The 27,277-nt window shown below is 43.3% G+C and overlaps 2 protein-coding genes across 8 annotated transcripts in view; one reads left to right on the forward strand and one right to left on the reverse strand.

The window, feature by feature from the left end:
* Positions 1-510, reverse strand: part of HSPA12A (heat shock protein family A (Hsp70) member 12A) — a 164,276-nt gene extending 163,766 nt beyond the window's left edge. The window contains exon 1 of the mRNA XM_019642939.1: positions 435-510. Within this exon, the coding sequence (XP_019498484.1) occupies positions 435-437 (3 nt within the window). The 5' untranslated portion in view covers positions 438-510. The remainder of the gene's footprint in view (positions 1-434) is intronic.
* ENO4 (enolase 4) lies at positions 327-26,262 on the forward strand. 7 transcript variants are annotated; one of them, XM_019642930.1, is made up of 14 exons: positions 327-600; positions 4,981-5,109; positions 5,881-6,071; positions 7,927-8,069; positions 8,913-9,082; positions 9,170-9,301; positions 10,618-10,671; positions 13,818-13,874; positions 16,033-16,200; positions 18,651-18,776; positions 20,149-20,344; positions 21,811-21,878; positions 22,390-22,507; positions 24,231-26,262. In XM_019642930.1, exons 1-14 carry the CDS (start codon positions 436-438, stop codon positions 24,383-24,385), a joined length of 1,872 nt encoding a protein of 623 aa, XP_019498475.1. In that variant the 5' UTR covers positions 327-435; the 3' UTR covers positions 24,386-26,262. The 7 variants fall into 7 exon arrangements, with proteins under 7 accessions (XP_019498475.1, XP_019498476.1, XP_019498480.1 ...); XM_019642931.1 differs by having other exon boundaries at positions 16,036-16,200; XM_019642935.1 differs by lacking the exon at positions 18,651-18,776.
* Positions 26,263-27,277: the final 1,015 nt, after the last annotated feature.

The raw sequence follows: 27,277 nt of genomic DNA on the forward strand, positions 1-27,277 counted from the left end.
TACATCCCTCCTAAAAGCGTGGGCTTGCACGGGCCTCCCTGGCCACCCTGAAAAGCTCCCGGCCGCGAGGAACGAGGGGATGATAGGTGGAGATGATGGGCCAGGAGTCCGCCAAGCCAGGCTGGAGCCCCCAGCTGAAAGCCGGGTCTAACGCTCCCACGCTTCCATAGGAAGCGCTATCTGAGATCGTTAACTATTTTCCCATCTGAAAAACGTTGGGGAAAGTGGTGGAAAACAACGCCGGGAGAGCTCTAGTCGAGAAGCCCAATCCCGCAGAGAAGTGCGCAGGAGCAATTCGCAGCTGCGGCTGCGAGGGGCAACCAGGGACGGGACCCTCGCGAGATCTGGGGTGGAATCTCGTTGCGTTGCCTAGCGACGGGGAGGACGCTCGCAGGCCCCCAGCCTAACCCCCGCTGTAACCTTAAATCTCCTACCATGGGGGAAGAAGGCGGCGGCCGCAGCTGCGGGACCACTAGGGAGCTGCAGAAGCTGAAGCAGCAGGCTCTGGAGTACTACCGGGAGAACGACGTTCCGCGCAGGCTGGAAGAGCTGCTCAACTCCACCTTCTACCTCCAGCCTGCCGACGTCTACGGGCACCTGGTAGGGACCTGGGACAAGCACCCTCTTCCCTCCAGCCCCTCTCCCCCCCGCGCAGCGCTGCGGCAATTCCGTGCGCCTGCGCCGCAGGTCGCGCACGCGCGCCGCTGCCCCTGGGGTCCCGCACGGTGGTCGTGCGGAAAGACGACTCTGATGGGACGCAGCCGAGCGGAAACCTGGGGCCAAGGAATTTCTAGAGAGAGAAAGAGGTGAACAGGAAGCAGCTGAAGGAAAGGGGGCTCTAAGCGGATTTGTAGCTACGGCGACAGCTCAAGGCTTGGCAGGCTTCCTCGCTACCTCTGGGCAGGCCTGCCCCGGCTGCCAGTTGTCTTTGTAAACACACCTTAATACAGCCTAGCTCAGCTTGCCAACCTTCAGCGGCCTCCTTTTGACCAGGGGATGAACGCCTTGGCATTCGCTACAGCTTGGCCTCAGCCTTCCCCGGGGCCGCGTACCCAGCCCGCTTCCAACTTTCACTCAAATCAAGCCTGCAATGCTCTTCCCCACCTGACCGGCTCCCACCTGAACTTCAAACTCAGATCAAAGTCTTGCCCACTTCGCCCTGGACGAATCGTCCTTCTGCATCCCGATAGCATTTCCTGCGTGTATTGTAAGCTCTCACAGGGGGCTTTTCACATCACCTACCTGTCCCCAGTGAGATTGCTGGCACAAACCTCAGCCTTAAGCAATCAGCAGTTGAAACAAAGGCAAGCATTTTCTTCCTTTCCAGTTCCTTCAGTACTAACCAACACCTGCCTTCTGGAAGGCTGCATGGTTGGAACTGGCAGGAATTGGCACTATGGTAAGGCAGTATGACAACCCCAAGCAGAGTACGTAAATGCTGTCAAGAATCACACGATGTGTTTACAGGGTTCAAAACCCTTTTGTTGAGACAGGTGAGAAAGGATGGTCCATGCATGTTTATTTTCCTGTCATGGCCTATACATCAAAGTTGGGGGGAGGGGGGGAAGGGAGGTGTTTACTGAGCCCCTTGTGCTATGTGCATTATATGTTATTTCACTTAATCCTTAGGGCCACTGTGAGGTAAGAATTATGATTTTCATTTTACAAATAAACTGTAGCCCGGTGAATTTAAATTCCCAAGGGACACAGTGAAAAAGAGAAATCAAACCAGGTCTGTGTCCTTAGTACCTAGCAGAGTGCATGATACACAGTGGATGCTCCAAAACTATTTGTAGGATAAAGGAGTGACTGCAACTCTGAATTCCACTCTCTTTCCACTGTTTCTTGCTAGAGGAAGTCTTGAAAGTTACCTGGTCACACTTCATTTTACAAAGATGCCAAGCCCTGTCGCATAGCTACTTAGTGCAAAAGCTAAGACTGGAAACTTGGACTCTGGTTTCCCAGTGTAATGCTCTTCCCAGTCTGCTAGGCAGCGAGGGCTTTGGTTTGTACAGCTCTCTGGGAGCTTATACCCTAGTGAGGGACAAAAGTCACTGATAAATAAAACAATTGGATTAATAGATCAGGCGATATACGATTGTGGGCTAGAGTGAGGGACAGATACTGTATGCTTACTAAAGAGATCCAGGGATGGGGCCCAGATCCCTGTAGGCTGTAGCAGCTGGGAAAGTTTGGGCCTGGACTTTGAAGGATGTTCAGGATTTGGATTGGCAAAAAGTCCACCTCCTCATTTTCTTAGTCACTGCCCTAGTTTTAGCCATCCTTATTCTCACCTAGTCTCTCCTTCTATTGAGTCCACCCTGCACAGTGCTGCCAGAGCAATGTTCCAAATCCTAAATCTGACCGTCATCCTTTTACTTAGAAAACCCATGAGATTCCTGGTTGCTTGCTGAGTAAGATCAAACACCCACCTTCCTGCATATGATTCATCCTGCTTCACCCCTACCTCTGGTAACCCTCCCACTCCCTCCCCTGCTGCTCCACACAGGCCCACTTACCACTCCCTAAGGCCTGAGTTTTCCCCTGCCCTCCCTCCACTTTGCTTATCCTGTCCCCTCTACCCGAAATATCCACACTGGACTTCTCCCCGTTGCCTGCCTGTTGAAATACTACACCCCCTTCAGTGTTCAGCTCAAATGCCATTTCTTCTGCTCTTCTCTTACATATTAGAGGAATTCAGATCCTGTGGGCAATAACAGTACTCTTTATTTCTTCATCATAAAACTTACAATTGGAAGAGTTTGGGACTGGGAATCAGGCAAATGTGGATTTGAGGATTAGCCCTGCCACTCAGTAGCTGTAGTAGACTCTTATGATGATGGTCCCCAGCAAACCACACCACTAATATGAATGGACTTATGGAAGTCCCTCCCACATTGACTCGGGACTTAGCCCTATGACTTGCACGTAGGCAAGTGTGATGCAAACAGAGGCTTGGTAAGTGCTGGCATATCGAGGCTTGTACTCTTGGAATACTCCCTCTTAGAATCTAGTCATCATGCTGTGTGCATGGACATCTGATTACCCTACTGATGGGAGACAGATTGTATAGAGAGAGGCCCTGGCAGGTGTGAGATCTCCAGGATATCCTGTGAGAAAGATGGATGCCCAGCGAGCCCCTAGATGTTCCAACCATCCCGGCCGAGACAGCGGACCTATGAGTGGAACCATCTTGGGAACACTGGACCCAGTCAAGCCTTCAGATGACTACATCTGCACAGGAGACCCCAGGCAAGACCAGCCAAAGAACTGCCCAGTTGAGCCCAGCCCAGATTGCAGAATCATGAGCAAATAAAGGGCTTAAGCCATTAAGTTTTGGGCTGGTCTGTTACAAAGCAGTAGATAATTAAAACATTGGCTCGTTATCGTAGACAATTTCTCTGGAACTCAGTTTGCTAATCTGTAGAATGGAGATGATACAACTCACCTTACAGAGTTGTTTTGAGAATTTAATGACAGTGTATACAAAGTACCCAGGGATTGTCCGACATGTACTAATTTATACAAGATTTAATTTATGGAATCCTAAATATGCCAGGCACTGGGGTATGTGATACTGTGATAAACAGGACAGAGTCACTCCTTCAAGGTACACATTAAGCACATAAAGAAACGTTAGTGGGCCAGCCGAGTGGCTCAATTGGTTAAGAGCTCGCTCAAGAATGTGAACTCCGAGCAACAGTGGTTTGATTCCCGGCCCAAGCTGAGCTGCCGCTGAGCTGCCAACAGGTGGCAAGATGGCTCAGCTAAAAAAAAAGAAATGTGAGTTCCCTTCCCCTCCTATCAGAATATGTGGCACATTGTAGGTGCTTGTTGCTTGTTGAATTGAATTCACTACATACACAAAGTATAAGCTAGATAATATTTTTCCTCTCCTGATTCTATCTAAATTCATTTAGGCACTTACTCTGTAACATACAAACTATCATTCTTAAATGCATCCTTGAAAATTGGCTTTTGCTTCAGTTCTGTTGGGGCACCACCTTGTCACTGGCACATTACTGATGGGTGTTAGGTGACCTGTTATGTAGGTTGAGGTCCCTGGAATTTGAACGGGAAGATCAGAGACCTGGTCTGCTAAATAAAGAACCGAATACTCTAGTGATAAAGAGGGTGGAGAGGGTGTACCGTCACTTTCCCTTCTTCCTTCTCTCCTAGCTCCTGCTCTTCTGCGTAGAAACACCATCTTGAATCTTCTCACTCAGGCTCCTTGAGTGGGCTTTCTACCTCAGCTTCATTCTCCTTCTTCCATCTTTTTCTTGGATCACTTCCAAGTGGCTTCTGCTTTTCCACATCAATGAAACTGCTATTACTAAGGTTCCAACAATCCCCTCTGAATTCTGTGCATGAACTGATGTGATGGTCAGTGCATTACAGCCTCTGCATAAGTCTTCACCATTAAAACATCAGGTACCTTGCTGGGAGGAATAAAAACCGACCCACTTAAGGTTTCTTGAGTTTGAATGCATCACAGTGTTCCAGAGACCAATCGACTTCAGTATCTTGGACAGAAGGATAGGATAGGGCCAGCGAAAGAGTGACGTAGGACCTTTAAATTAAGAAATACATGTGAGTTTCTACTGAGAGTTCAAAAGACAACAAATTGTCCCCTATACCAGAGACTCAGCATCAGGCTAAACCCAAATCTCAGTGTGTGAGGGCAGGGTCATTTCCACGGAGCTACCAGACCGATCCCAGCACGAGGGAGACATTCAGGCTGAGGGTTAGTAGAAACTAGGGTATATGAGGATGATGTTTTAAAGATAGATTAAGAAGCCAGCCAAGTGGCTCAGTTGGTTAAGAGCTCGCTCAAGAGTGCAAGCTCTGAGAAACAGGGTCGCCAGTTTGATTCCCGGCCCAAGCTGAGCTGCTGCTGAGCTGCCAACAGGTGGCAGGATGGCTCAGCTAAAAAAAAAAATCAATTAAAGGTGGTCTAATTTTTGTCTTTCTGTATTGAAGGCCAACTGCTTTTCTAAACTTGCAAAGCCTCCCACCATATGCAGAGTGGTGGGGAAGAGAGTGCTAGATGGACTGGGGCTTCCCACGCTACAAGTGGAAATATTCTGCACCATTCAAAATTTTCCCAAGGTAAATGTGTTCCCAGCTTAAATGTGTTCTTCACTGCGTCCTGACCCCACTACATTTATTGGGGTCTGAATTGTGGAGAAATGCTTTGAAATTCAGTGTTTGTGAAACACACACACACACACACACTATTTGTAGGTAAACATGTACAAAAGCATGAATTATACAATCAATCATGATGGCTTTATTATTCTTACGTGTAATATGGTACAGACGTGACCTGCTAACTTGAAGATGATCCAAGAAGGAGAAGAGAAATGGGGAAAAAAATAGGTTTAAAATTCTGACATTATTAATGTGATGAGTTTGATAAATCTACAGACAGGTTTATAGATTCACATTTTTATATCTAAATTTATATAGATTTATGGATTATAGACTGATCTACATAAAGAAAAATGCATTTTCATAATTTTAATTGTTACACATTTGTTATTAGAAATAATTTTGCTACAGCCTCTGGGAGGAAAATAATTATGATCAAATATGTTTGTAACCTTTTAGCTATTTATTGGAGAGGTAGTGATAAAAATGCTGTACAATGTTAAGATTTTTCTAAGGGGATTTTAACAAGGTAATAATTTTAAATGTTCCTTGAAGTTGAGTTCCACAGTATTTCAATAGCTATAAAAAAAACCCTCAAGGAAAATTATATATTCTCGTTTTCCCTTTGAAATTGGTGATAAAGTATGCACATTAAAAGCCAGACACATTCAATTTCCTAGTTTCTGCAAGAGGTAGAGACAATGTAGAACACGCTTATATTATTTTCAGAACATATGTTCCGTGGTGATCGCGACCCACTTCGAAGTCCATGAGAACGCTTTCCCCGAGCTAGCTGAAGCAGAGGAAGTAGAACGGTCCGATGCTGTTCTCACTGCTGTACAATGGGTCAACGAAACCATCACCCAGGAGCTTCAGGGCATAGCTCCCTCCAACCAGGCTCAGGTGGATCAGGTGCTCAGGTAAATCTCCCACTTGGAAATACAAGTGTCCAGCATAAATACATATGTATATATTTGTTTTCTCTCCATTTCACCTGTCAATAAAACAGGTCTGTCATATCTATAGGAAGCATATGCTAAAAGCAGCAAAATATAGCCTAAAATGTTGTTTTTCTTCTGAAAACCCTGTTATTAAAATTTTACCGTGTAAGGCTACATAAGGACTTGCAGCCTCTTTTCATACATCGAGCTTTCTTAGGGTTCAGTAAAAAGCTTCTCAGGAAAAGAATTAAGAATCGAAATGATGTTCCTTTCCTCTCCCCACCTCCTCATATACCTCCCTTGAGTGTCTCATATCCTTTTATTTTTATTTATTTTATTGGGGATCAGTGTGGTTTTCCAGGACCCATCAGCTCCAAGTCAGGTAGATGTTTCAATCTAGTTTGTGGAGGCCGTGGGGATCGAACTGGCAACCTTGGTGCTATGAGCACTGCACTCTAACCAACTCAGCTAACTGGTTGCCCCGTCTCATATCCTTTTATACAGTCACAATGGGTGATGCGTATTTTCTGTCCTCCAGACACAGCCAAGTCTTCCATAGGTTGACTCTAAAATGCGAAAACCAAGGAAGTGTTTACTGGAGCTATGTGAGTATTGTTCAGTGCCCAACTAAGTTAGGTTAGCGTTACTTTTCCTTGGGTGCAGGTCCAATGCCACAACCCTCTAGGCCAGATGAAGGTCAACTGGATTCTCTTTCTCTGAGTTTCATCACTTGCTTAATGGTGCATAACATCACGTTTTGGTTTGCTTCAGAGTTAGATCATGACCTTTGTAAAAAAATACACTTTTTTGAGTAGCTTTTGGTTTCTGAATGTTAGCCTACTTATTCTTTTTTCTATGTGTGTCTTATCTGCTATTATCATATCCTTACTTTTTTCCCCCAAGCTCTCAGTCCTACCTTCTACTCTATACATTTGTATTTTCCTGGCGCTTTCCCTCCCCAAACCTCCCATCTACACCGGTTCCTCTCTAAGCCTACTACAGAGACGCCATAAGACATCCTTCATTGTTCTCCTATTGCCCGGATCCCCTATCTTCCTCTTTCTTGACTTGCTGGATTACATCCTTTAAAAGTTAAGGACGAGAAAGGGTATGTGGGATGTAAAGTTTTTCAGCTCTTACATGTGTGAAAGTGTCAGCACTTTGCTCTCATGGTTGACAGTTTAGCTGAGTATAGAATTCTCATTGAAAATCAATTTCTCTCAGTGCTTTAAAGGCAAAGCCCTGCTGGCCTCTGGACTACTAATATGTCTAATACAAATCTGGCTCCCATATATTTGTTCTTTGTTGGCTTGTTTTCTGTCTATGGAAGCTTTTAGCCTCTTTTTATTCTGTGGACTGAAATTTTACGTATATGTACCTAAATGAGATTTTCCAAAACTTTTTTAACTATTCATTTCAAGCCTTACACCGCCTCCCAAAAGAAGAAGAGTCTTGCACGTGGTGCTCTATATTTCACTGTCTAGTCTTGACTCATTTTTCTTCTGATGGTCATTTATTGAAAAAGAAAATCCAGTAGCCCTTAATCAAATTATATCTTCAAATTTACTTTAAAAATAGAAGCAGAGCTCACATTTTTTTTTAATGAGTACCTGAAATCTTTAAACATTCATTTCCAGGCCAAAATGAACTTCAGTTTTTGAACAGTTTCATAACAGCCTCATTATGTTTGGCCTTGGAAATTGAAACTATGCTCTTAAGTAGCTAAAAAGCAGAGTTAATTATTGAAACATTGGGGTCAGCACTAAAACATGACCAAAATTACAAGTGATAGTCCTAAATATGCCATTAAAAGCTGCATTTTCTTGCCATTAAGGGCATTCTTTGAAAATAAAGTGCGAGAAGATAAGGAGAGAAGAGAACTGGAGAAGAGCCTGGAAGAGTCCACAGTGCCTGCACCTTCACCCCTAATACCACATCCTCATCCTCCTCCAGCCAAAAAAAAAGGACAAAAGCAAGGTCTGTGGCTTGTCATCTGGCAGAACCTTTCATAACAAATGTGTGAGGACAAAAGGCTTGATCTGCCTTTCTGAGTCAGGGTCTCTTTGTTATAGACCTAGGCTGGGCTCACCAGGTACTACCCTACCCATCCTCCATGCCACTTCCTTGCTTGAAGCTTCTTTGTTGGGCTGTCAGGGTTTTACCCCATCCTACCCTCCTTTTTTTTTTTTTCTTGTAAGATAAAAATATTTCTTACCCTGAGGTGAACACTTGCTAAACAAAGTGCACTGAATGTGGCAATGCTGGGGACAGGGAAGGGGAGGGTGGCATGGGGGATCTTTAACTGCCCCTCAAATTTTCAGAATTCATCAAGAAGCCACTCCATGTTATAAGGATTAATGATATCCTCTGATGTGGATAACTGGCATGTCCTCAGGGCTGTGTAACATATTAATGAAAATTCTATTTGGAAACCTTTGCTATCTTAAAGCAAATAAAGTTATCACAGGGCCAGCCGAGTGGCGTGTTGGTTACGAGTTGGCTTGGGACGCCAGCTCTGAGCAGCAGGACCCCGGTTCAGATCCCACATGAGGGCCAGTGATGCTGCGCCCTCTATAGCTAAAATTTCATAGAGAGGAAAAATCCATGCCTACGGAATTATTTGAGCATTAGGGAGCAGTAAATGAAATCAAACAGAAAACTTATTGGGGGTTGAGGTGGAGAATATATTCTTCCCAGCCTCAGTATTCAAACTTTCTTCATGCTGGGGCTTCACATCTCTAAGTAAAGCATTAAAATGTATAGTTTTCTTATAGTCCAACTTCCTAGAAAGGAATCTTTTGTCAATATTTTTCCCTCCAGGTATGAAGGATGCGCTTACAGAGAAACCTATTATATCGCCAGAACCTGTGGAACCTGTACTCTGTGGCAGCATGGCCATCGGGGCTGTGTCACTGGCTGTAGCCAAAACCAGTGCTGTGCTGGGCAGTAATCCCCTATACATCAATATCACATTACTGAAGCACCCTCAGGTGAGCACCTGTTCCATTCCATCACGAGGACCCATGAGTGTCTCAGTCAGTACGAATGAACCATGTTTCTCGTTTCCCCTATTTCAGGAACAGCCAACAAAGCTATCTATACCTTTGCTGATGGTGTCTCTGGTTAGCTGTGGGAAGTCATCGCCTGGGAAGCTGAATTTAATGAAAGAAGTGATGTGTATACCCCATCCTGGATTAACAGCTAAACAAGTACTATCTCTAACTACGTTTTTCTGAAAAAATATGCTGCATCATAGATGAGTTCTTCGTGTAGGTCCCCATGGCTATGACACCGAGAGGGGATTCAATACAAAATGAGAAAACATATTTTAGGAAATTGGGGAAATGGAAGGAAACCAAGACCTTAAACAAAAGGGAACACTGTTTGGGCCACGCTAGAGCTCTGGTTCATTCCAGCTCTGACCTGAGCTGGTGACTCCCAGAGAAGCCATGTCTGAGTGACTTTGCAGCCCTTGACAGTGCTGGAAGGCTGTTTTGGTGACGAGTTGAGATATCTTTACTTACTAGTCTATGCACTATGGCAGCAACAAGAGGAAGCTGGCACTTTCCTAGCAACCCATTCTGTTCAGATAGAACTCCAGGGCCTGGAGATGGCAGATTGCAGGGCACATAAGAGAGGTTTGGTACATGATTATGTAATACGGAGGGAAGGAACCTAAGTTGCATCTTTGCTACTTAGTGGTGTGCTAGTGTCTGTATGTTGTTCAGGGTCCTGAATGACTCAGTATGCTGGGTGAAATCTTTATGAAATACTCTACCAATGCGGCAGCAGGGAGAACTAATTTATAGGGGATATTTTCAGAAGTACAGGCAGCTCTGCCCCTTTGGGGATAACTGAGTGATATTTGATCTAAGCTAGAGAAAATCATGATTTTTTTTTTTAACTCTCAAGATGATTTGGGATAAAGAATTCTTTTTAGAAGAGAATAATCCTTACCTTGCAGTTTGTCAGTGTGAAAGACGAGGGTTTATTCCTGGCTCACCAGCTGTCAGATCCTGTTCGGATCCTGGCCCCAGGATCTTCCCCGTAGTTAAGATGTGTGGGTGCCGGAGCATTCGGCGGGCCATTCTTTATCTGTCTTCACATGCAAGTCCTACCGTCATCAGAACACACTTTTCTACTTTGTAAGTGACAGTGGGTTTACACTCACTCAGACACCATGATGCAGCAACCCTTGGTGACCTGTGACGCGTACTGCAAGGTCCGTCAAGAGACCGTGCAAGAGAATGAAGTGAACTTGATCCAGCCAAATGAACCAGTTCTGAACAATGAAGAGAGGATAGTGAGGAAGAAGAACCTCCATTCATGTGTAACCAAATACAGACTGAGGGCTGAAGATCAACATTTGCTCTTCTGATAGCAGACCAGATCACCCACTACGCAGGGTGCCTTGTCAGGGACCCCCAGATACTCTGGGTTAGAAACAGCCATGGGGGGCTGTAAGTTTTTACATTTAAAATTTCTAGCCTGCAGTTGTGGAAGATCATGTTTATTTTACTTACAGGGTATGGAGATGCTTATGGAAATTCAGAAACAAATTAACAAAACAATTGAAATGGTATGTAAAGAGAATCTGTGGTATTTCATTACTGACACTTACCTTCTAGCACCCAAATTACAGTTTGTTATGGAAGTAATAGCGTTGTTATCGATATGGAAAACGTATTAATTTGCTTTGGGTTTCCCATACGAGAGCCAAGCTTATCCATTCCTCACTGGCTTTGGGTCCAGTTTCTAATGGTACTTAACCATCTCACTTTGATTTGTGAGGCAGCTGGCTCTATGCTAACATCATTCCTTAGGATTCGCAAAGAAAGGAAGGATTTGGCCCATGAGAGGCAGTTTGGTGTAATGGTTAAAGCACAGAGTGCTTAGAATTCCAGTGTTGGGCAATTGCCTGTGGCCTAGCAGCCCTGGGGGGGGGCGAGGGGGAGTTAGAAGCAGGACAGGCAGCTGTAGGAGTCACCGGTTGTCCCATCTTACTCTAACAGGGCTGGAGGGGTGTGGACAATGCACAGTGATGTGGCAGGGCTGAGACCAGCAGAGGGATCCAATCCTTGTCTCTGGGATTGGGTCCCTCTCCTGGCCTCAGCCCTGCTGTACGGTAGACATAGTCATAGTCATAGTCATAGTCATAGTCATAGACATAGACATAGACATAGTCATAGACATAGACATAGACATAGACATAGACATTGTGTGTGTATATATATATATATATATATATATATATATATACATTTTAGAATAATATTGCATTTATGGAAAAGTTGCAGAGATAGTACAGGGAGTCCCCAAATACTCCTCCACCCATTTTCCCCAAAGGTTAACATGACACATTACCATGGTACATTTGTCAAAACTAACATTACTAATAACTCCAGATTTCATTCAAATTTCATTGCTTTTTCCACTAATGCCCTTTTGCTGTTCCTGGATCCAACCCAGAATCCCACTTTCATTTAGTGTGAGGCTTTTAAGCTACTGATTAGAAAGCACCAGACCCTCCCGTCGTAATGGGAGAGGGGTAGCTGGGACCCAAGCCCTACAAGTCAATCAGAATTGCTTTCATCACCAGCCTGGAGCCAGTTTCTAGGGCACTTTTTCAGGAGGCTAACTGCTTTATGGGTGAGCAGCCTGCAGAGACTCCAGCTTGGACCAGTTAAGCCTGACCTTGCACTCTACTTTCCCCCTTAACCAGCTATTTCACCTTGGGCCAATGACATAAGCTCTCTGCCTCAGGCTCCTCACCTATAAAATGGGTATAAGGTGGGGAGATTGTAAGGCGTGAACACGTTGGATACAAGCAATGTGCTCAGAGCAGGAGCTGGTGCAGCAGTAAAGCAACACACAGTGGTTGTCAGAGCAGGTGGAGGAAATCCGGCCTAGAATATTAGGAAATTCAGGATATTTGCACTTTCTGCAGTCATGCTGACTTTCAAATATTTTATTAATTCTTTTAATTATACAAGTAGCTCATGAATGTTCTTGTGAAAATTCAAATACTGGTAGAGCTAGTCACCCCCCCACACCAACTCCCCGCCCTCTACCCTCTACCCCTTCAGTCCCCACTCCCTTTTCTAGAGGCTACCACTGCTAAAAATTTAGTGGCCTTCCAGCCTTCCTTTTGTATTTATACACACAGATACACACATACACATGCACATACAAATATATAGTGTTGTGTATAAAATAATAGAAATTCTGCACGAATCACTCTGCAGATTGCTTTGTCCTTTTTATTGAGTGTTCATCTTTTACTGACATCTAGGAATTCTTTGTACTGTATAATAAAGGCTTCTATCCTTTCTATATGTTATACATATTTTCCTCTATCACGTTGCCTGCCTTTTAACTACAAATTTATGGAATCATAGGGATTTTTTTTCTTTTTAAATTTTGACATAGTAAAATGTATCCATCTATTCTCGTAAAGCAGGGGTTCTCAACAGGGAGTGAGTCTACCCAAGGGACATCTGACAATGCCCGGAGACATTTTGGGTTGTCCCAGCTTGGAGGGAGGGGCCCTACTGGCATCTAGTAAGCAGAGATCAGGTTTGCTGCTAAATATCCTCCAGTATAGAAGGCAGCCCCTCCCCCACCCCTCCCCAGTAAAGGGTTATCCAGCCCAAGTATCAGTGATACCAAGCCTGGAGAATCCTGCATGAAGGCTGTTCTGCTTTGGGCTCTCAGGCTTCTGCAGGAAGGCCCCATTGCCTCAGCTCTGGGCCACACGCGCACTTCTCTCTACCCAGAGGGCTCAGCACCCCCCTGAATCAACCAAGTATCACCTTCTTCAGAGCCCCCTTCCCTGAAGTCCCCTTGCTCTGAACTCCCCATCACACCCTATCTTCTCTGGCTGTACTACTCATCTCACCACACTGCCTCGCTAGACTGCAGATCCCCGAGGCAGGGCCCGTGTCTGCCTGGTTCACCACTCTCTCCTCCCTGCCTGGCATGTGGATTTGTTCCTATGTTATTTGTACCAGGGGATCGAAAGGTCAGCTGACTCCATAGTGAAAAGAGCAGGATAACTATTTGCATACACTTGAGTGTGAACCAACCTGCTTCTTGACAGACAGACCCTCGCTTACAGAGCCAGTAAATGCTGGGCATCAAAGTGCATCGCTATCAATTCCCCCAACCTGTGGGAATGGCTCCTTGGGAAATATCTTTGCTTTTAATCTCCAGTGACTTCACACACACCAGAGTCACCAGATGTAATGACCTAGGACTATTTCCACAAGTCAAATCAACCTTGCAGGAGAAAATGTTTGTACCCTGAGCATATTCGAACCAATATGCTGGGCCTATGAAAACAAATCCCAGTGGTGCTCTTCCTTAAGGCCTAGGCGGGGACTTGGTATGAGTGAATCATACTTTATTTCTATGAGTAGAAATGCATGAATATGTGTGTACATACCCCCAAATGTATGTTTGGAGGCAGAATGTAAGGAGGAACTAAAGGAAACATGTGCCTGAATTAGAGAAATAGTTTAGGGTTTATAAAAATAGGGAGTGACTGACATGGTCTGTGTGTCTGGTGGGGGGAGGGGTGTTGTGTGTGTGTGGTGTGTGGTGTGTGTGATTGACAGTGTGACTGCCTAGGCCCCCGAGCAGTGGACAGGCCAAAAGACCTGAGCTTCACCACCATAGACACATCTAAAAATGCCAAGTGATATGTCTCCATCTTTTGTCCCACAGCCCCCTCCTCCAAAGGCAGAGCCGAAGAAAGGGTATAATGGTGGCAAAAGAGGCCAAGTAAGTATGTGTATTTGTTTGCCACACTTCTATATGCTCAGTGCATTGATCCATTCCCTGTCCCTTTGCCTCTCCTGTAGTCGTTTACTCAGGACCAGGTGGAAAGTACATGGTGACTCTGCTCCAAGCACTAAGCCAGGCATTCCCAGAGGTGAAATGTCATTCTGCCCCCACTGTTCTGGCCACAGGCTGCCGGGCATCTCTGCCAGCGGTTGTCGGGCCACCTGGAATCTCAGAAGGCTTTGAAAAGCATTTATGAGTAATAGGGTTACATTCAAAACCCTACAGGTGAAGTTCAGGAAGTTGAATCCCTCGTTCACTAGCCAAAAGCCATGTAGGATGTTTTAGATTTTTACTCCTAGCAAAGAAAAAGAAGAGGCAGGAAAAGACAGCCATTCCTTACAGCTGGTCCCCAACGGCACTGTGGCACCATTTCCAATGAACCCTTGCCACATCTCAGACCTTGCCAAGGGAGTCAAGCACACAGTTCTTGTGAAAATTGGCCACGCTGGCAGACAGAGCCGTGGGAGACCAGCTGCATTTGATCAGCCGGTCACTTTGGTGACTGTGTGTGCTCTGACAGATGCACCTTTTACATGCCTACACTTTCAACCATATAGTTAAGACAACCAATAAAAACCTTGGAGGAAATGCAAATAGATCAAGGTTGCTCACACGTGTACGATTTGCTCTAAGTCTGCAATCTCTAGCCTGATGTCAGGGACTTAGAGCCTCTTGAAGTCATCAACAGGAGGGACCGGTAAAGGAAGGCGAGGACTTGGTAAAGATAAAAAAGTAAGTTCCTCCTCAAAACAGGGAGAGAAAAGAGAAAGTAAAATACTTGACAGCTGTCGTACATGGTAGAATGAGCCCAACACTAACATTGGACACTGCAGGAGAGGCAGGGGGTGGTGGACAAGGAGCCTAATCTCAGTGCTGGTCCCTTCCCTCCAGTAGGTTGTCGCACGTGGTCTGAGAAACTCAGACCAAGGTCAGCCCTTCCTGTGATCAGCCTTACTGCTTTTTTTCCCCCCTGTTAGAAACAGGTTAGACGATAGATTCTAGAGAGGCAGCCATACCAGAGTTAGAGTCATGGACCCTGGAGCTAACCTCCCTGAAGTAAAACGCTCTATAAAATACAGCTAATAATAGTACCTGCTTCATGGGGCTGACATAAGGAGTAATGCATTTACTTTATGTAAAGTGCTTAGACTAGCTTGACATGTAGTGCGCCAAATAAAGTGACGCTTTTATAGTTTAGAAGACTCTGTAACGAAACCACTCAATTGAGAACACAAAAATTTCCCTAACTATTCCTTTGCCAAATAGAAGGTTCCTCTCACTGACATTAAATATGTTGCATGGTTCTTGGAATGAACTAGTGCTATCACCGGTAAAAACGGGATATTTATGCCTAGGTTCATGTTTGCTTTTGAGCTTGGCACACATGTGCACACACACCCCTTCAGCCCTCAGAGTTCTGATATTGCTTCAATTTACGTTATAATTGTGGCAATAGTGGCAATTTATGACAAAGGCATATCAAGGCTGACCTTGCAAGAGGAGAATATGGCTACCTTTCCTGGGGTCATTTGGGTCCTCAAATCTTCTTCCACGGAAATCCATCCTCAGCGCTACATCCTTTTAGCCAAAGACTTCAATCCTTTTTAAAATAAAAACTTTTCCCGAAGTAGGATTGCATTTTTAAGTTTTAACAGTTATAGTCTACTGAAGGCAAATGGAGGACGGAAAGGAGCAGGCTTGGAGGAAGAGGGCAGTTAGGGACAGGCAGAAGTTTACAGGGAGGGACTGCCCGGTGACTCACCCACCTGGTGGTCGGGCTCAGGTCAGCCTGTGTACAATGGTGGAGCCAATAAAGAGATCACATCAGCACACCAAAGACAGAAAGTGTGTCCTCAGGTCAAACCTGAAAACCTTGGTAAGTAAAACGAATAAGAAAATTACTCCCAGATACTGCAGGGCAATCACCTCCCAAGGGTCATGCAAAGATGAGTGGGACCCGGAAGGAGGGTTCATCAGGAATCAGAGGGGCACATCTTTGGAGAGTGTGTCTGGTTATAAACTGTGCCTGACACAGAAAGCTCCAAGAACTGGAATGTGCTATATTTACACGCATCATTTTCCCCTGATCTCACAGCAGATGATCACTGGCAAGATGTCCCATCTTGGCTGTTTAACCATTACTTATGACACCATAGAGCAGCCATTGCTCCTAATACAAGGAATCTGTGCAAATCTGGGGCTCGAATTGGGAACAAATCTGCATCTGGCCATCAACTGTGCTGCGCATGAGCTGATGGACTATGTAAGTTTCTACTCCAGTTACTTTGGGTTGAGGTCCTATTAGTTTTAAGTTAGAACTCAATAGAAGAGCTTATCTGTATATTTCCAAATAGATCTTATTTTTTTGTTGTTAATATTTTTGGGGGGGTCCAAATATAAATGAAGTTGATGGTGTTTTGATGATACTGCTAATAACAGTGTCATTAAAATTGTTCTTAGGGGGACTAATGTATAGAAATACAATTAGTATTCATATATTAATCTACTTATTTTACTTAATAAGTCTGATAGTTTATTTAAGAAGGTTATCTTTGAATTTCTGTGCTCACCATTTCATAATTTATGAATAATGATAGTTTGGTTATTACTTTTCAATTCTTGTATCTTCTTTTTCTTGTCTTATTGTACTGACAATTAAAATAAATGTTTTGAAAAATATATATATAAATGGAGTTGAGATAGTCAAGTTAGCTAATGACCAGAGAATAACGATATACATAATTTTGTAAATTAACAGAAAATGTCATAATAATTATATATAGAAATTCGGTAACAAAAATGACTAAAATGGGTTGCCTACATTGCAATCATGAGAGCTACTGAAAAATCATTTAACTCACTAGTATGTTCTGCTGAGTACAACCATTTGGTCGGTAAAGGCCGAATTTGTAAAGCACAAAAAAGTGGATCAGTTGTAACTGTGACTCGACAAACCCTCTAGACACGTGGTTCCTGGCAGTTTTGCTGTGACTCACTTTTTAAATATAAACATATTTCCAACTTATTGAAGGTTATGGAGAATACGTTTTTACCCGATTAAGCCCATCACAGTGTTATCCACAGCCTGGGTTAGGAAGACAGATCTGTATTGATGAAACTTTACCTGGGGACCATAGTACCTGGAGGAAGTTATTTTAAGAAAGAAGGAGAATGGAAAACAGGTTCGCTAAGAAATGTTGTAGTCTTCACTTCCTCAGAGTAATGCATCAGCAATTAACCTTTAAACGTGGGAAATGTCATGTTAGGAAAGCTATTAGAAGCAGTCTGTCTTATACACATACTTCTCATTTTCCAATACATAAATGCTGACTCGAAGTTTTATAAAATGCCCAGCATATTGACATGCATTTATGGTAATTAATTAATTAGGTAATTAATGTCAAATTCAGGGAGCATGACCAGGATTCCGCTTTGATTTACGATCCTAATTTTTAACTTCAAAGGAAAATTTGAACAGTATACAAGAACCCCAAGTTTCAGCCGCTTTCTTGAATTTCTACTTTTCTAAAGAAACAAAGCACATAAAGGAAGGTTTAATGTAATTTCCTGTTCTTCACATAATGACTGGTTCCTAGGCGTACCATTAAGAAAAATAATTGCATGCTTTCATCAGCAACGTATAGCAAGAACCATGAATATACTGACTACTAATGCTAAGTAGAATGGGTATTTATTGCTTATAGTCAGTAAGATATATTACCTTGATATCCAGGTAATTCTTACAATAATGTTAGTTCAAAGTCATTAGCATTTCCCTACTGACAAGATAAGATTTTAAAGCTTTGCAGTATAGAAACTAAAAGTTCTTGATGCTATTTAATGTGAAAAACAATAGTATGAAATCCTTTCAATTATGGATTTCTTAAGAACCTGCTTAATTCCAGTGGAATTCATTTAATTAGCAGCAGCAGCAGGAAGTCCTCAGCAACCCAAACAGCCAATCTGTTCCCTTCCACTTCCCTCCCGGTACCTCGATATCCCCGGGACTTGGAAGTCAAGGTGCTCTGTTTTGCAGAGACTCACTAGGTTCTGTAGGCCTGTTGACTTCTATACTTAGTGACTTGGGGGCTTGCTTCACATGAATGAGGTTGCCTTGGAATTCTACTTTCAAGACAATATTGTTACTTCTAGAACTTACATGCTACCTGACAAAGGGGTGCCTTCACATAACTCGCTTTCCATTTCATATTGGTTGTTAGTATCTCAAAAGCCTAGCCCTGCTTTCAAATCTTAGAGTATTCACAGTGGAGGAAACAAGCTATTGGTCACTGAGAGTCGAAAGATGGAGGGTTCTAGTGAGTGGGCAAGTTTGCGTTGCTATTGCTTGTTTTATGGGTTTATGTTATTGCCCACCCACCCAAGCAGCCAGGTTTCTAGCACCACGTCCTAAACCTCAGGAAGAAATTATCCCCTCCTACTCTATACTCAGTTGTTTTGTGTGCAGAAGGCTTTATCCCAAGTCAGTGGGACGAGCTTCTACGGCACTAAGAGGGATGGTGTGACTTGCTCTCCCCAGGATAACATTTAACAGACATTAAAAGTAAAATGCATAGATTTCTCATGTGAATGTGGCCTGAAAAGAATCTGTTTACAATATTTTTATATGAAATGAATGAAAATGGATTTGAATCACATCTTTAACATTGGAGGAATTCATCATTTATCCTTTACTATCTTCCTGACACTCATCAGAGTAAAGGAAAGTATGAAGTGATGACGGGAATGTACAAAACTGCAGCTGAGATGGTTGACCTGTATGTGGATCTGATCAGCAGGTTCCCTTCCATTATTGCCATCATTGATCCTTTCAGGAAAGAGGTAACAGGAGTCACCTTGAATTTTATAATAAAACACAGAATAAAATCTCATTCTTTTGGATCTGTCATGCAACATGTGCTGTAATTTAGACTGGGGCTGAGTTGCTTCATTCCGGCGTTTGTGAGAAAAGGCACTTACTAAGCAAATGAATAGCAGAAACACAATTACAAAGGAGCATGCCTGTCTACAGAATGAAGCAAGCCATTCCCAAGCACTTCAGGAGGACGTGTGTATTTACACGCAACCCAACCGATGGAAGCCAAGCCCGCTGTGCGAGCTGGTGCTTCAATAGCTTAATCATACATCATTTTCAAGTGCTCATGGAAGCGGGACTTCAACTAGGCCAAATGTTTAACCTAAATCCAGTTACTACGTCTGCATAAAAGTAACAAAGCCCTATTTTTAAAAGGTTTGAGATATTGAGTTTTTTAAATCTATACTGACAAGAATTGTTTATATGACACCAATGACCGTCTCTCTTCCTATCCCACTTAAACTCCAAAAAAACTTAAGTTCTTGATTTTATGAATGTGAGAACCATTACATATTCTGAATGGATACCCTCTTTGAGAGAACTCAACAATTTAAATTTGAGGGACAGAAGAGTGCCGGGTCTCGTTGGGAACCCCAGGGGCTCTCAATCCTACCTGTCCTTTCACAGCCTCTGCTCCCTCTCTGTGCTTGTGGAAGATGCCAGCTGAGCTCAGTGTTTTAATCTTTCCAGACCTGTCTTCTGATGCTTGTCCTGGGGCCCTGACCACAGCTCTTTTTAGTGTGAAAAGGTGTGCCTAGATGATCTGTGCTAATGGGATAGGTTGAAATCTGGTATAATGGCTGGAAAGACTTTGAATGTCATCTTTTTTTTTTTAATAGTAAGCATTTCATTTCTTATTGGTGGTCTCACCCAAAAAAAAAAAGGAATTAAAAAAAAAAAAAAAAAAGAAAACATAATGGTGTTGAGAACAAGGGCACAGCGCTCTTGCAGACTCATTTCTTTCAGTTGATCTGTTTATCAGAAATAACAGTAAAATCTAACCAGCCAGTCACAGCAGCATGATAGGTAATACAGTAGGTGGGGAAAGCCGGGGTTTGAAGAATGTCAGAATCAATGTGGAGAATAGCATTTACTGTGTACGAACATTTTATTCACTAAGATCTTTAAGCTCAGATCGAATCATTGTAAGTCTCTGTTTCAAGAGGCTTGTTAATTTGTGTGGCTATGGTGCAGGCATCGTTCAACTGCAGATGCAAAAGGGAAGTGTTTTGTGTGTCTCAGAAAGGCGTAGAACTTTGATTATGTGCTATATGGTTCCTGTTGTTTTGTGATTGTGTTCAATACATTATAATGATCAATTCTTAAATATTTACCCAGGACTCTGAACAGTGGGACAGCATCTATAACGCTGTTGGTTCCAGGTGTTACATAATTGCAGGAAGTGCGTCCAAAAGTATTTCTAAACTTCTAGAGGATGGAAACATCAGCATCCCCAAATCCAGTGGGCTGATCATAAAACATACAAATCAAACTACGATATCTGACTTGGTGGAAATAAGCAATCTCATTGACAGTAAGTAAAAGTGTAGAGGTCTGACAGACTCATAATGAACTTAACTTGGTTATACAAGAAGCCCAAAATATGCAGTACATCAGTTAATAAAAAGCATGGAATAAATCTTGGAAGAAAAGAAATCTAACCACCTATGAGAGATTTGGTGCTGGGAAACAAAATGCCTCTTACTGATTCGTTTCCCAGTGTTCCAGTCTCGGTCCTGTTCCAGTCCAGGAGGTCATGCCCTTTAGTGAGCACTACCACAAAGGTGTGTGGCCAAGGCCACTGCCCTATCAGCTCCACACGACACGACAATGTTCCCAACCTGCTCACACTGGCTCTTTTTTTTAATTCCTCAAAAGTTTCTAACGCTTTACCTTCTTAAGGTCTTTCAACAAGCTTTTCCTTCAGCCTAAAATGCTTTGTCCTGCACTGTTTATTTGGTAACTACTCCTGATCCTTTGGGTCTTCTTGCCTTAAATTAAACCTCTGCAAACATACGTGCCTTTCCTGACTTCCTCCACCCCTAGCTGGTTGCTCCGAACCTTTCCCATAGCATCCTATATTTTCTCTTTGTTGTACTCGCCCCAATTCTTTGTACAATTATTTGATGCCTGGTATCCCCCACTAGACTGTCAACTCCCCTGAGTTCACGGGAGTCTTGTTCACTTAAGCACAGTGCCTGAAACATAAATATCAGGAGTGGGTCTCAGGACCCAGACAGTAGTCTCAGACCTGGAGCAGGGGCCTGGGCTGGTGGCCGAGGGTGGAATGAAATGCCTGTGTCCCTCAACCTGCAGGCGCCCCAGTCTAGGACCCACCCCTCAGTAGTCGCTGTCATTCACTTCAGATTGCTGCTGTAGCTGCATTTAAAATACAAACTTCTAGGAAGAAGACTGGCTTGCACTCTTTGTAGACTTTGGTAAATCTCAAGGGGCTTTCAGATCCTCAAATGGCTGATTAAATACCATCAACACTGCTCTCCTAGTAAGTCAACACTCAGAATGGTAGGTTCCATGGAATAAAATTCTACCTGATGAAATGTGAACTCCATTATTTAGGCCCATCAACTCTGCATGTAATATTCTTGCACTCACCGTACAGACTCAAAGATGCATTTTTCTACACTGAACATGGATGAAATGTCTTACAGTTGTGGTCTTAGAAATGTGTCAATCTAATTTGAGCATTTTTTTCCGTTTAGTGGTAATAACGGCGCCTCTTACAATTTATGGTATCGTAAATTTGATGAAATATGGCCTTCATTTAGTATTTAGCATGTAAGCTACTAGAAAGGGGTCAACAGATAAAACCAGAGTAACAGAAATGCAAATGTTTGGGCTAGAGTTCTGAGGGGGTCAAATAATTGACTCTGTACAGAAAGTTTTCAATCTCTGGGAAACTAAATTTTGGTCTCACAAGCTCATCTATGTGCTCATTGTTTCCGTACCACCTAAAACGAAAAGGAATTCCTCTGCCTGCAGGTAAGAAGCGCATCGCCATCTTTGGAAGCACAGAAGGCGAGTCTTCCGATGACAGCCTTGTAGACTTGGTAAGTGCTGAACACTGATCAATTGGAGGATTGCCCAATCACTGCTTTTATCACGAACTGGTATTTCACAGAAATGCAGTCTTTGGTGGAGAAAGTCATGTAACCTTTTATGAAATAGACTTGCTTCCTCCCAGGCAGCTAGCTACCCTTATGGAAAGAGCTAATCTCTGAACTTTCAAAAAGAAGAAAAATTGAAGTCCTGGGAAAAATGGTGGGCATGCTTAAATGACTGGGGTGGGCACTTGCAATCTCACCTTCTAACATGAAGTGAGAAAGGCCAGAATGTTCTTAGATGAAATCAGCATGCTTCCATGACTAGGGAAGCACCTGATGTAGTCACACGACGTCTTTACCTTCTGACCCGCTCAGCTTTTCAGCAGGCCCACTTTCCTTAGGTAAAGATAAAAAAACAGAGTTATAAGCGAAACACCAGAACTGCACACAGTGACACTGTCATTTGAACAAAATGTGGCTCCCCCGTTTAAAAACAGTTGTGTTTCCCCTTCCTAAGGCTGTTGGACTCAGTGTCCGGTTTATCAAGTTGGGAGGTCTTTCCCGAGGCGAACGCGTGACTAAGTACAACCGCCTATTTACTATAGAGGAAGAACTCGTCCAGAATGGAACACTGGGTATGCTCTGCTTTCTCGCTTTGTTTTCACTTAGCCATGAATAAGAGAACAAAGATTGGAAGAGGGGGAATAGAAATCCCTCGGCAGGAGGGCAGGGGAATCCAAAGACTACAAATAAGTGCTGACAAAACCAGGATGGCACTCGCCACAATAGACATTGTTTTCTTAATAGATTATCTATTTACCTGAATGTTTAAAACCCTCCCTGTTCTTCTTGATGAACAGGCTGCGTGATGCTTTTCAATAGAATTGATTGATTGGCATCTCCGACCCTGCCTTTTGTCATGGTCCAAATTCGAGTTACCGTCTCTCTGCACAGCCCAGGAAAGTTCAAGACAGATGTTTTCCTGACAGATCTTGGAAACAGCTCCTTTTAGTTAAGGAGGCAGCATGTTAATTTTAATGTTGTACTTTGGGAAGGCTGTGGTCTATAGAGAAATGAACCAATCACTTATGACATTAAACTTCTATAAATCTGCATGGGTAGAAGCACCCTGTGGACTGGCTAACTGGAGAGAAACACCCCAAATAGGTGTCTTTCTTTTCTATGAAAGTGATGGCCAAAAGTAGGTATATAGCATGCAGACATTTAAAGGGACCAGTAGTTTTCTTCTTTGTTATTGTAAAACAATTTTGTATTTTAAGATAGAATAAATGAACTGATATACTGAAAAACAGTACATATTATTTAAGTAGTGCTGACCATTAAAATAAGACATTTTCTTGGATGCTACAAATAAAATCTATTCAGTGAGATATATTATAGACTGTACTGTGAAGCATACCAATTATGGGATATGAAAGCAAAGAAGCAGTCCTACTTCATGTCTCAGTATATGCATTTAAAAAAGGAAAAATAAGGAAACCAATAAAAATTGTGATTATAAATTTGTCTTGTGTAACATAAGGAATGATTTTTAGAAGCAGCCAAATGTGAATTTGCATGGTTCAGTGTGTTACACAAGGGTTTGTGTCTTCAAATAGGTAAAATTATATTCTTCCTGCACATGATTACTTTCATATGTCATTCTGACTTGTGTAAGCCTTGGGCTTAATGACCTGTCACATGTCAAGCCAGACTTCGCCACAAGGGAAACAGCTGCTTCAGGGCATCAAAAAGGACTGAGTGACCGAAGGCCCGGCCCCTCCCTGGTGACAGTGCAGGCCCCTGGGCATTCCGGAATGGATTAACAGATTAATGAGAAACTCGGACACTGACAGTTGTCAATAAGAGTTCAGGGGACCAAAAACTGGGAAAACAAATCACTCCACCAAGAGGCTGAGTAGGAAATCTTGGCAAAAGCTCAGCCAATAGAACCCCATCACTGCCTACACGGACCTGACTGGAATAGTCGGTCTGCAGTCATTTACTGGAATAGATAGTTGGCAATGGTTTGTATCATGTAGAGTACTGGCCTTTCCTCTAACCTATCTTCTTCCTCTTTTCCTTTTCTGCCTAGCCACTGCCCAAAGTCCGCTGCATATCAGATGTTCCCGAAGTTTGTATAAGGGCACAAAGCAAACTGAAAAATACAGGTGTTTTACAGAGTTAATGTATAACTCAAACAGGCCCCGTTTTAAATGGTTTTAGAGTCCTTTCTAATGGTGATGTGACAGCTCTGGACAGTTCTGAAGATGACTGCCTTTAAATCATGTAACAAATAACATCAAAATTGGCACCGTTGATTATACAGTCAACTTTATTGTTGTTGTTTTTTAATAGGCTTCAACGAAGAGTACGTATTTCTTTACCTGAATGGGGAAGACAACAAGGCAGTCGAGGCTCGCGAGGCCACAGCTGAGGTGTCTGGTGAGCGGCGTGGGCCCGTGCGGTGCATCTTCCCCACAGAGGTTGTAGAGGAATCCGCCAGAACATGAGCCCCTCTGGACAGGGCTGCACGCACCCATTGACAGCGGCACCGTCAGTGTTGTCAGAGTGCTGTGTCCCAAGTATGTCCTCATCTTGGTTTTGCTCTCAGACTTCACGAACGTGTGCGCCTTTTCGTCTTTTCATGTTACTGTTTGGTAAATTACATGTATGTAGTATTCCTGCCTGAAGTTATCGCTGTGAACGCTGTCTGACAGCTGTCACATATCCATGGAGATGCTGTGTGTCAACAAGCTCCCCTGTCCACTCTGGGGAGGAGGCACAACCTAGTCAAAGAGTCCAGCACTTCCGTTGCCAACTCAGTTCAAACACCTCATACTTTACAAATCAAAACATCTCTGAAAACAAAACTCTTTTACACTAGAAGCGCTCTGTGCCAGGAACAGGTGCACATCTTCCGTGTTTCTCTTACACACCTGTGCTAGAAAGCACGGACACGTTTTTTCTTTTTTTGGCCAATTTCACGCAGAAGTAGACGAGTTTCACAGTTTTCCTAACAGCCAAACAGCTCTCTTATTTTCCTAACCTTAAATGTCTCTTCCCTTATTCCCTCTTCTGTCTAAATTTAAGTTTTTTCTTACATGATTTATGTCCTTGTGGGTTTCCTTCAACCCTTTTTGGAACAAGAATGAGTATACATGAACATGTCAGCAAGTGAATAAATATTCTTAAGGTAATGAAGTGCCCAATTATTTATACGAGAGCACTGAACAGATGATTAAAAACAATGCAACATACAGGCTGACTGAATAGCCTCTTTTGTAAGGCAGTACGGGTGTTACAGCAGAGGGGACAGAAAGAAACTTACTGGAACATATACCTATAGATATAATAATGCCCAACTGCTTTGTCTGATTCAGATTCTCTGTTACAAGTTATTTGCTTTTCCCAAAAATTACATAAATTGCTATCTACTGAGAGTTAGCTAAGTTTAGATTTCTGGTATATTCTCTTAAGTTTTTGCCAAACAACCCGAGGACCTTCCTTTTGAAGAGTGCTGACTAGGGGAGCTTTATGGTGGAACCAAGGCCTTACTCTTGAAGCAATGACTTACATGGGCTCAGAGGCAGAACTGGTTGGTGTCTCTCTCAATTGGGAGAACAGTGTCCACTTTCTGGTTGCTACTGCCTCTCCTGACGCTTAGAACAAACAATGGGGCATGAGAAGCTGGCAGGGAATTGCATTGTCAAGGAGGAGGAACATGACTGGGTGTTCAGGCAGTCTCTGCAGAGGTACAAGAAGGGTGGGCGGTTGTGTGTGAGCAAGCCCTAGAACTGTGCTACAAATTACATGCGCGGAGCCGGGGCAGACATGCGCAACTAAGTTCACGGCTAAAAAATTAAATTAACCAAAGAGGTGATTTATTACCTCCGCCAGACCAGGACTTTAATTTCAACAGAGCCCAGCCTAATTCACCTTTACGTCTCACTTAAGGACTGCAATCACCAATAGGTAGGCAGTACTTTAATTCTGATTTCTTAAAGCGATAAGCACTGTTTCTATTTTCTCTCTGTGTCTACATTTGTTTATAACATATAACAACAGATATAAAACGTTGTGTATTAATATGTAAGATATTATCTGTAAAAGAGATGAAAGAAACCAGTCATCTCCCATGTTCAGAAATGCCAGTGGGATTGGGAAATGTTAGCGCTTGGAAGAAACTTCAATCCTTAAGTCAGGACTACTTGATGATCCTTCAGAGGGTGGCGATGATGACAGATGGCTAGCCATGCTCCACTACTTATTGTCTTACCACCTAAACTGTTCCATGACGAAAGTGGCTAAACGCATATAGTGTGCATTTAAAAAAACCAGCCGAGTGGCGCATTGGTTGAGAGCTGGCTTGGGACGCCAGAGGGCCCCGGTTCGGATCCCACATATGAGGGCCCGTGACACTGCCCTCTACAGCTAAGATGCTGAACTACAGCTCAACCTGGAGCTGGGCTGCCGTGAGTCGCCAGCGACGGAGTAGGCTGCAACCCCTGCTGCAGTGGGCTGCCATGGGCTACCATGTGTAGCCAGTAGCCAGCGTGAGCGGCCAGCAGCCGCAGTGAGCGGCCGTCCAGAAGCCGGCGACTGATCTGCCTTGCCCAGGAAGAGCGCAATGATGGTGCCAACTTGGGCCAGTGAAGCAACGTCCTCCACAACTAGACTGAAGAACAAAACAACAATATCTTGTCTGTTCCCCTTCCCCCAATTCCCCAGTGCTGTTCCTATCCCCCAATTCCCCAATTAAAACAAACAAACAAAAAAACCCATCCCAACCTTTGTTAAGATTCTGTGATACGGACTATCATTTATCTGACAAACAACCAAAAAATGGTCTGGAAAAATAATTAACTATGATTTTTACCTGTACTACTCCCTTTCCAACAAACGTTTTACTGTGAAGGAGGAATTACTGGTGAGTAGCCAGAGCCAAAACGTCCATCTATTTCCCTCAGACCAAGGAGGCTGGGTAGTTACAGCCCAGCTGACCCCTGCCAGTCAGAATTTCCACAGGACTGATGAGCCACTGAAACTTCCATGGATGACAGTGTGAGACTAGCTCAGCTACAAAACGGTGCTGGAATTTTGGTTCAATTCCTATTCTTTCAGAAGAAGGGAGGCATTTTCTTTTCTGTTTTTTACTAACAAGAACACATATACACACCCATTTCCTCACTCTGGCTATAAAAATGCATCAACAAGAGTTAAAAACTCTGTAGCAGATGAGACATAATTCATATTTCCAAAACAGAAGGAAAAATTTTTTAGAGAAAACAAAAAGATAAATATGGCAGTCTCTTGCAACTTTAAAATACCGATGTTGCCAAAGAAATGTATACACATTTTAAGAAAGGAAAACTGTATTAAAATTGTAATACTCAATATATACC

Source organism: Hipposideros armiger, unplaced genomic scaffold (assembly GCF_001890085.2).
Source record: "Hipposideros armiger isolate ML-2016 unplaced genomic scaffold, ASM189008v1 scaffold_74, whole genome shotgun sequence".
Taxonomy (NCBI): domain Eukaryota; kingdom Metazoa; phylum Chordata; class Mammalia; order Chiroptera; family Hipposideridae; genus Hipposideros; species Hipposideros armiger.

Excerpts from the sequence above, each read along its gene's own strand:
- ENO4 (XM_019642930.1), top strand. The coding sequence starts at position 436 with ATGGGGGAAGAAGGCGGCGGCCGCAGCTGCGGGACCACTAGGGAGCTG. Across the intron at positions 6,072-7,926 it reads CAGGTGGATCAGGTGCTCAG|GGCATTCTTTGAAAATAAAG; the intron begins GTAAATCTCCCA and ends CTTGCCATTAAG. Across the intron at positions 16,201-18,650 it reads CGCATGAGCTGATGGACTAT|AGTAAAGGAAAGTATGAAGT; the intron begins GTAAGTTTCTAC and ends GACACTCATCAG.